Source organism: Nylanderia fulva, unplaced genomic scaffold (genome assembly GCF_048542155.1).
Source record: "Nylanderia fulva isolate GAGA-0341 unplaced genomic scaffold, ASM4854215v1 Scaffold60, whole genome shotgun sequence".
NCBI lineage: Eukaryota > Metazoa > Arthropoda > Insecta > Hymenoptera > Formicidae > Nylanderia > Nylanderia fulva.
The window spans coordinates 508,035-517,500 of NW_028190699.1; the positions used below are offsets into that span (position 1 = coordinate 508,035).

General features: G+C 28.5%; 3 protein-coding genes across 3 annotated transcripts; all 3 read left to right on the forward strand.

Moving 5' to 3' along the window:
* Window positions 1-464: 464 nt before the first annotated feature.
* Window positions 465-2,501, forward strand: LOC114927946 (stress-associated endoplasmic reticulum protein 2). The gene is made up of 3 exons (XM_029299018.2): window positions 465-722; window positions 1,427-1,499; window positions 1,658-2,501. Exons 1-3 carry the CDS (start codon window positions 639-641, stop codon window positions 1,693-1,695), a joined length of 195 nt encoding a protein of 64 aa, XP_029154851.1. The 5' UTR covers window positions 465-638; the 3' UTR covers window positions 1,696-2,501.
* A 544-nt stretch (window positions 2,502-3,045) lies between these two features.
* LOC114927945 (uncharacterized) lies at window positions 3,046-4,707 on the forward strand. The gene is made up of 5 exons (XM_029299017.2): window positions 3,046-3,322; window positions 3,576-3,826; window positions 3,926-4,121; window positions 4,223-4,321; window positions 4,395-4,707. The coding sequence occupies exons 1-5, from the start codon at window positions 3,277-3,279 to the stop codon at window positions 4,514-4,516; spliced, it is 714 nt and encodes a 237-aa protein (XP_029154850.1). The 5' UTR covers window positions 3,046-3,276; the 3' UTR covers window positions 4,517-4,707.
* Window positions 4,708-5,123: 416 nt separating this feature from the next.
* LOC114927950 (protein AAR2 homolog) lies at window positions 5,124-8,342 on the forward strand. Its single transcript, XM_029299027.1, has 7 exons — window positions 5,124-5,155; window positions 5,277-5,326; window positions 5,420-5,671; window positions 6,151-6,266; window positions 6,345-6,498; window positions 6,857-7,132; window positions 7,844-8,342. The coding sequence occupies exons 3-7, from the start codon at window positions 5,505-5,507 to the stop codon at window positions 8,250-8,252; spliced, it is 1,122 nt and encodes a 373-aa protein (XP_029154860.1). The 5' UTR covers window positions 5,124-5,155; window positions 5,277-5,326; window positions 5,420-5,504; the 3' UTR covers window positions 8,253-8,342.
* The last annotated feature ends 1,124 nt before the right edge of the window (window positions 8,343-9,466 follow it).

The following is a 9,466-nucleotide window of genomic DNA, read 5'->3' on the forward strand; positions in this document are numbered from 1 at the left end:
ATAATGAATGATTTTAATAATTTCGATATACAGGGAGAAAATAATACAAAATTAGTTTTATTTTAAAATAAAATGAAGATCATAATCTCAAGATAAAATTAAATATGATCTTTATTTTAATGTGAAAGATTATTTGAAATAATGAATGATTTTAATAATTTCGATATACAGGGAGAAAATGATACAAAATTACTATATGATCTTCAATATGATTTTCCTTTCAAGATAAATATGTATACAAAAATTCTTAAAATTTAATTCGCATTTGTATTCAAAAAATTCCCGCCAAAAATGGCGGATGCCGGATATTTTTCCCATTTTTTTCCTAGCATTCATAATTTTTAATCTTTTTTCCCTTTCGCAAGACGATGAAAAATAAATATCGCGGACGAACTAGACAATAAAATCGCTTTTGTCTCTCGACGAGAAGCGGAATAAATCGCTCGTCTGACCCCGGTGGTGACAGTGTGGCACGCGGAGCCGTCAAGTTGTCGCGCAACTTCGCTTCACGTGTCAAACACGTCGGCGGCGATACAGCTGATCGAACGCCGGATCGGTCTTCCCTCGTCGCTGCACGTCTTTTCGTCACTTCGCTTCGGGAGAGACAGGAATCCGGACCGCGAGGGGAACCTCCGAGGATGGCACCAAAGCAGAGGATGCGTATTGCCAATGAGAAGGCGACGAAGAACATCACCTTACGCGGAAACGTCCCCAAGTCGTCGGTGAGTTTTGCTCTCTCTTCTCTTTTAAATCCCGGAGAATTTTTATTTATATATAAATACGCGAGATTCCTTGATTTATTCGAGAGAGAAAAAGGAATTTTGGGTGAAGACATCTGTCAGATTTTCGAAGATGCGTTCCGGAAGAAAAAGTCGCAACATATGGTTAAGGGCTGAAGTGTATGACATTTGGAGAAGATGATGTATACTCACACATTTGCGACTCGACCTGACTTTTTTGCTCTCCAAAATATATAACTGTCAATTCCAGATGTTGAAGATGTTACACATTTTTATCATATTTTTATATTATTTATATGTATTATATATATATATATATATATTTATATATATATATATTATTTACATGTATTTTTCTATATTTTTATTATATTTATCTATATATTATTATATTTTTATGTTTTCTATTGCATGATTTTTTGACATTTTGTCATTAAAAATTGCTTTTGTTATTATTTAAAATCCAATGACAAATGCATTGAGACATATGTTTAAGAATGATTGAATTAACGTAATCTCTGTATTAAAAGATCTTTATTTGAAGATTTATTAAAGATATTTGTTATTCTTATACTAATGTTTCATCTGTTAAGTGACATTTGAAAATCAGTAACTATTTATCTTTATTTATTCTGTATTTACACCTAATTTATATCCATATTAAACAAAAATTTTTGTCTTATCAGAAATCGCAAGAAGAGAGCTCTCCGGTTGGTCCTTGGCTCCTAGCTTTATTCCTCTTCGTTGTTTGTGGATCTGGTAAGTACACATGTGACAGTTCGGATATAAGTTTGCAACGTAATTTATATATAAACTTGTGATTTATTTCTCAAGTAGCAAACTGACGTCATTGAACGTTCTCTTTTCTTTTCTTTTTACATTTATATTTGATGATATATACTTGGATTTTGTTACAGCCGTATTTCAAATCATCCAAAGTATCAGAATGGCTTGAAAACGAGGAGGAAGGAAGATGCTACTGTCACTCTTAACTCAACATACCGTTTACAACTCATCGCTACCCAGAAGAGAGATTGGCGAATCGTTTTAACATATTTATAAAGGAAGAAGAGAGTCATAGGATACTACAAATCGTCTTCTCGTAATAGTAAAATTTTGACAGTAGCTGGAAAATTATGTTTCATTTCACAGAAGCTCAAAGATTTATTTATAACATTTAGCATTTATAAGCGTTTAAATTAATTGCGGCTCCACATAGACGAAAGATTTCGAGTAAAATAAAGAAAGGTTTCTAATATAATAAAGGAAATCTGATTAATCAAAAATCGATAAAAAAAATAAATATCTGTTTATATTTGATTTTTTACTAGAATCTAAACATTAACGTTTGTCAAATACTTTTTATATTCTGCCCCCTTGTCAATGTTTATTCTTTCGTCTATGTGTATGTAGTAAATAATTGTATATACAGGATTTATTATGCGGATTTCTCCTTCAGGTCTGTCGAATTAGCACACAGACTTCGTTTAATTTGACAGACCTGTCCTAAAGCATTCCACTGTGAACAGTTGGTAGGCTTTCCGTTGTTATAATGGCCTTTGTACGAGATGCTTTATGCATTATTGATGCATTGAGGGGGTCATTATATACCTATACAAAATATATATTATAATACACATACATATATCAAGAATGATTTATCTATACAAAAATATTTGAATATTTGCTACTGACAGTGCATTATATCTCTTTTAATAAAATATATTATCAATAAAGATATATATATTGTTTTACATGAAATATTTTAAATAATTGTTTTTTTAATCATTCTGTGCCTCTGGATATAGTTTAACCAACTGTAATCTGTTTTTTTTTGTTAAACTGAAAAAAGAAAAATTATGTTTATCTTTCATCTGTTATCGTTATTTGTCGAGTGGATAAACGTTTAAAATTCAATTGTATACACATCGCACACATTATATATTATTAATCTTATTTTATATGTATATTATATTTTTATTTGTTATGTATTTTCTCTATTTTTTAAATAACAAACTGACGTCATTTTGGCATCTTATGACGTTAAATTGACATTGGGTTATTTTTTCTTAAAAATATCTTAAGAAAATGACTTTTTTACAGGATTATAATTTAATGTAAAATATATATCTTTTGTATTATTTTTTAAAAATAAATTTGTGTTGCATAAATTACAAAAATTATTTTGAAATTTGTAAATTGTTTTTGGCGCCTTTTATAATCATTTGTCCTCTCTTCGAAAGATGGCGCTTGTGAAAGCTATTTAAATTTTTGGTCATTGACGATCTATATTTTTCCGATAAATTATGTTGTAAACAGATCAAACGCAGGCGCATAGAAAGAATAGATAAACGGTTGTTTTTGTTTTCAAATGTTCAACGAAGATAACAGTCATTGAAATTACTTGGTTTTTGCGTCGATCAGAAATTACAAGGAAAAAATTGTGGACTTATATTTAATTAGTTTTTTTTTTTATAGAAAATAGGAGAAAATCTTTCTGGAAATCCACAAAGAATTAAACGCATAATTTTGCAAAATGTCCAATATATTTAATTTATTGGGCGGAATCGCCGATGACAAAGGTAAGCAAAATTTATTTTTTTTATGATACAACAAGATATCTTCTTTCATAATCCATTAAAATTGTGCAACTAGGTATACAAATTATATTTAAGGAAGAATATTTTATATCTTGTTTTCTCACATAAATGTTTATTATAACATGATAGCTTCAAAAAAATATTTTAAATTAAAATATTATCCTGTTTTATTAAAAACAAACAAATGTTTTACTATTGTACAGAAAAATTGTTATATAAATTTAATTCTCTGTAGATCAACTGATGAAACCTATTATGCAGTCCGACGTGTCTCATGAAGTAAGGCTGAATTCTCTCAAGGCTGTGGGAGGCACAAAACCAAAAGGATTATCAATGAGATCTAATTCTGCTATGAATGTATCTAATGGCACACCTATAAAAATTAAGAAAAATACATGCGATAAAGATCCAGATTGTAGGAAGCTGAAAGTAACGCAATTAGATATTAATGGACGCCCAATATCTCCAAGCAGAGAAAAGACAAAGGTATAATAAAATTTATTATTTTTAATATATTCAAAACACAAATGTACATTACATCTTTGATTGTTAAAGAATTATTAGCAACAATTCTTTTTTTTATAGAAGCTAATGCCACATTTATCCAAGTTCAATGAATCTCTGAAGGAACCTCTGAAAGAAAAAACTTTGATTAATAAAAATAAGAAAGCACAATTAAATGAAGATGTTTTCAAGAAACCATTCCCTCCTAAAAAATATTCTAAGAAATATCCCAAACCGGAAACATTAGCATATTGGTGTGACGATCAATATAATTTTGGTATGTATGGACCATTGTTTAATAAATAGACAATTAATATTGAATTATATATAGTGGAACTCTAATATAGTAAAATATACTTATAAATAAATCTTTTATAGACTATGGCTATATAGAGGCCATAGAAAAAGAATTCAAAGATTTGCTTTCTAAGGAGAAAGAAAATATAAAGCCTTCTGAAGACAGAAACATTATATCAGGTATAAAAAGCTTAACATTGTTATAGTCATTTGTTTATTTGGGAATTTATGATTTATTTATTTATTTTTTCAGAACCACTAGTTATGTCAGAAGTTCCAGAACTTGTTTTTGATAGATCTTTGGACGATTGTAAGAAATCTTGGTCTTGTGACCTACCTGAAGTATCTGATATATCTGATGATGATTGTATGTAGTGATAACTATTTATAAGAGTTATTTTAACAATTATAATCTCCGATTTTTATATAATATAAGAATAGATGTAAGGTTAAATTCTATTATAATATAATTTATTTTTTATAATTAGATTATTAAGTATATGTTCTTGTATTAATAAATATAGTTAGAGCACTGTATTTATATACACAATAAATTATTTTTAAATAATGAAAAACAACTGAAATTAATTTTTATCAAGTTATGATGTTTTTAATAACAAGCAACACATGTAGTACATACAAAGCTTTTTTTAGTCTTATTTATTATTACTGCATTATTCCAGAGTTATTTGAATTTATAATTTTATTAAGCCTTTTCTTAGCTTATATATAATTTACATTTCCTGAATTTTTCACACAGCTGTGACATTAATTATAATGCTAAGAAGTTAAAATAAAGACTACAATGTGATGAACATATTTTAGAAATATTAAAAATAATATTTCTTAAAAAAAAATTAGAAATTTTCAATCTATTTTAATTAATTTCATTTTATGAAAAAAATTACAAAAAATTGCGCCAAAATATTCGACACTTGACTACAGATGTCGCTATTCGCGAAACAGCTGTTTTACAAATAATAAACATTTGTCAAATAACAGGGAGAGGGAAGTGTATGTATTATAATAAATCTAGAATTATTGCTATATTTTTTTTAGAGTCCAAAATAGATGCATTGTGTGAAATGTTTATAATGTTAAATTAAAATTAATTTCTCACAATCTGGAAATGTAGTATCTTGAGGATAAACGTGATTTCGAAGGTTATGATAAACCTATAATGATGTGAGTGAGACTACTGTAAACAAATTTTATTGTACTATAACTATAATATAATAATAATAATATATAGTATATAATAATAATATAATATTGTAGTAACAAAGCATTTTCCCCAAGAATTTGCACCAACTATGTAAATGCAAATACTTTTATGAAAGAAACTTACTGAGCTGCATCGAAGATGGATCAAAATATTGCACAGACTCTATTTACGCAAGGTGCCAAGTTGATTTTATTGGATGTACCAATTGGCACCGATATCGGAATTGATATGAAATCATGGAATACAGGGAACAATTTCAAAGGCATTAAAATGATCCCACCTGGGGTCCATTTCGTGCATTACAGGTAACAAATATGTGTCAAATATATTTGCTCTGCAAGTTTACTGATGGTGCTTTCCATTTAGCAACACAAAACGACACAAGCGTCATTCTATCTTTGTTCTACATTTTATAAGAATAAAGATAGAATGATGCTTGTGTCGACTTGAACTCTCTCAATGGAATTAAGCTGCTTTCAAAAGAAGTCTGTGAAAACCACTTGATTCAGTTTTTCAACCAGAAACCACAGAAGTTCTTTACCGATGGCATCATGGTTCTACTCGAAAAATGGCAAAACATTGTCGATAATAATGGAGCATATTTGGTTTAATAAAATTGGTTTAAATAAATTCATTTTCACACTATAAGAAAACCAGTTCAATTTTACTAAAAAAAACGCCACGAACTTTTTCCCAAACCCAATATATTATGATATTGATAATATGATATTTATATGATATTTACTTATAATATGATAATTAATATAATTTCATATTTTTTCAGCGCAGTGAGTGAACATGGCGAAATGGCACCCAGAATTGGTTTCTTTCACGACTTCAAGGAGTGTGAATTTCTAGTGAAAAGATGGGACACCAAAGAAGAAGACATCAGCTCGGAATGTAAGTAAACAAGATTGCCAATTATTCAAGGATCATTCATTGTTTGTATAATAATATTATGACATTTTCCAATAACAGCTGTGCCTGACGAGACAATCCAAAGATTGAAGGATAATTTAAAGGAGTTGGACAGATATCTAGGACCTTATCCATATGAGACATGGAAACAGTGGACGGAATTAACAAGTGGAATTACAAAATCTGTTGTGGAGAGATGCTCGCCATTATGTGGGTGAGTTAATTAAGTAAGATATAAAATATAAAATAAAAATATAAAACAAATATAAAAAAATAATACAGGATACCCTAAAAGCCTTGCACTCTTAAGACATCCTGTATTATTTTTTATATTTGTTTTATATTTTTATTTTTTATTTTTGCATTTTATATCTTAAAAAAAATGTTTTAAATAAGTGATATATTGTATTTTATCATATTTTATTCAAAAATTAATTTCATAAATAAAAAATAATAATTAACAATATAATATAACAAATAATAATAATTTATTATAAATATCTCAAGGAGTACTAATTTATTTAAATATTATTAAAAAATTTAATAATGCAATAAAACGCTGTTTTATTTAGCTACGTGCGATCCGCTTTGGAATTGGAGAACTGCAGCGATGCTTCGAGACCGCGTGGCGGAAAGTTCGACGATAAGCGAAGGAGATCAGGAAGACTCACTGTTGAGGACAAGGAGGAGGAGTTACTGCCGAATCTGAAACCGAAACCCGGCACAGAACTCAGGCTCACGGAAATTCCAGATAAGCATTATCCCGACGACGCGACTCCGAGCGAAATAACGCGGCACTCTCTCGATTCCAGTTATGTCTTGGACGTTATCTTGAAGAAATTACGAGAGTAAGTCTAAAGCAGTAAACTGAAATCAGTTTAGAAAGCTGAGAGAGAAAGAAATATGAGATATAAAATGGTGTCTATATTCTGGAAAAAAAAGGATCATTAGAAATTTTTTTTTATCTTGAAAAATCCAGCAAGTTTCATAAAATTTTATTGAGACTAAAGTAATTTTTTCAAAAATTGTATTTTTGATAATTGTACTCCCTTTTAGTGTAATTTATTTATTATATATTTATATATCAATTATATATTTATATTGTGTGTAATATATCACTTATTTAAAGACTAAAGGTATAAAATGCAAAAATATATAAAATAAAACTATAAAACAAATATAAAAAATATTTTTTATATTTGTTTTATATTTTTATTTTATATTTTTGCATTTTATTTCTTTAGCATTATAAATAAGTGATATATTGTACTTTATCATATTTCATCCAAAAATTAATTTTATAAATAATAAACCAATATTAAATGTGCGCGAATAATAAGGAAACTTATTTTAAAAAGCATGCACATCTATAAATTTTGTTATTTTAAATGAAAAAAATATCTGAAAAATCAGAGAATTCTTTTTTCCAAGATTTGAGTAGACACACTGAAAAAAGCAAATTTTTTATAATAATATATCCAATCTATTCCGGATCTTCCCTTAGAGTTATCATATTTTCTATAATAATATATCTATTTAATTGTTTATACGATTCTCAGACCTGTCGAGATCATCGGGGAGATGCAGCTGGCGTTCATTTGCTTCCTGGTGGGTCAGAGCTTAGATGCCTTCGAGCAATGGAAGAAACTAGTGTCGCTGATCTGCGAGGTGGACAACGCGATTCCTCAGTATCGTTCTGTCTACATGGAATTTTTGCAAGTTCTCGAAATACAACTGTTGTACGTCCCCGAGGAAGTTCTCTGCGACATTGTAGCGAGCAACAATTTCGTGTATCACAGTCTGTGCAAGCTGTTTGGTAACATTGAATCTAACTCCGAGGTGGATGGCCGACTCAAGTCGTACGCGAAGCGTTTGCAGAGCCGATTGACCGCCAAGTTTATGTGGGACTTTTCGAATTTGCTCGAGGAGGCGGACGACGAAGCGCCTGTAGTCGTAACTCTGGAGTAAATGCAAATAAATAAATTATAAGATATTATTATGATACAGATTGTTTTTAAGAATATAAACATCAATCCAAATAAATCTTAGAAAGCTTTTCTTGCGTGTATATTTCTAATTATTATTATATGTTATATTCAATTTCGTTATATTTTTAAGAATCTTGAAAACCAGAATAAAATTAAATCCTAAATAAAGATTTATGTTATTATAAATTCAACAATTTTCCTTCTTTATTAATTTTATTCTGGTTATATTTTAAGAGATTAGATATTTATTAAAAAATGTATTTATTTTAATGTAATTATAATTTAAATATAATTAAATATATTTAATTTAAATATATATATTTTTAAATATATATTTAAATATTTTGTATATACAGGATGATTCAAAACAACTTGATGTCCTGGAAATATCATACTCCTGAACGAATTTTGAGATGATTTTTCCTCAACGAAAATGTCGAGAGAAGCCATCATTTTTTGCATGTTCCCAATTTTTCCCATCATGTATCTTCATAATTAAGCCTTAAATTAAAATTCTATTAAAGTAAACTATATGAAATTAATAAAAAAATATGATTTTGTTAATATTTTATTTCCACAAGGCAGGGGTTTGCGAAAAACCCCTTATTTTCAAACGCTTATAACTCGAAAATGATTAATGTCTCGACTTTTTCGTTAAGGAAAAATTGCCTCAGAATTCGTTCACGAATATGATATTTCCAGGACATCAGGTTTTGTATCACCCTGTATATATTTTTAAATATATTTTAAGTATAATTACAGGGTGTCTAGTCAAATCGAGCGGTAAAATTTCCTGATTTTTCCAGGTTTTCCAGATTAAAAATCTCAATTTTTTATGACCATTTTTTAACGAGTATCTATGTCCACGAAGACATTAATCCATAACTCGAAAGTTAATAGAAATTTAGGTTTCGGTGAAATACAGATAAATAAATTATAAAAATACTCCAGAATGGAAGAAAACACTGTTTCATTGGTGAGGAGTGTTAATTCTCTTCAATAAATGTCATTTTTAAAAGGATTTAAAGAAATTCCAGAAAAGTCGCAAAATTTCATTACTTTTCCAGAAACCGAAAATTCCCTGACATTTCCAGGTTTTCCAAGTTTCCATGACCGCTAGACATCCTGAATTATTTTTATAGATTTTTTTCAATAGATTTCTATAAAATATATATTATATATAAATAATATATT

Excerpts from the sequence above, each read along its gene's own strand:
- LOC114927946 (XM_029299018.2), top strand. The coding sequence starts at position 639 with ATGGCACCAAAGCAGAGGATGCGTATTGCCAATGAGAAGGCGACGAAG. Across the intron at positions 723-1,426 it reads GAAACGTCCCCAAGTCGTCG|AAATCGCAAGAAGAGAGCTC; the intron begins GTGAGTTTTGCT and ends TTGTCTTATCAG. Across the intron at positions 1,500-1,657 it reads CTTCGTTGTTTGTGGATCTG|CCGTATTTCAAATCATCCAA; the intron begins GTAAGTACACAT and ends ATTTTGTTACAG.
- LOC114927945 (XM_029299017.2), top strand. The coding sequence starts at position 3,277 with ATGTCCAATATATTTAATTTATTGGGCGGAATCGCCGATGACAAAG. Across the intron at positions 3,323-3,575 it reads CGGAATCGCCGATGACAAAG|ATCAACTGATGAAACCTATT; the intron begins GTAAGCAAAATT and ends AATTCTCTGTAG. Across the intron at positions 3,827-3,925 it reads CAAGCAGAGAAAAGACAAAG|AAGCTAATGCCACATTTATC; the intron begins GTATAATAAAAT and ends TTTTTTTTATAG.
- LOC114927950 (XM_029299027.1), top strand. The coding sequence starts at position 5,505 with ATGGATCAAAATATTGCACAGACTCTATTTACGCAAGGTGCCAAGTTG. Across the intron at positions 5,672-6,150 it reads GTCCATTTCGTGCATTACAG|CGCAGTGAGTGAACATGGCG; the intron begins GTAACAAATATG and ends ATATTTTTTCAG. Across the intron at positions 7,133-7,843 it reads ATCTTGAAGAAATTACGAGA|ACCTGTCGAGATCATCGGGG; the intron begins GTAAGTCTAAAG and ends TACGATTCTCAG.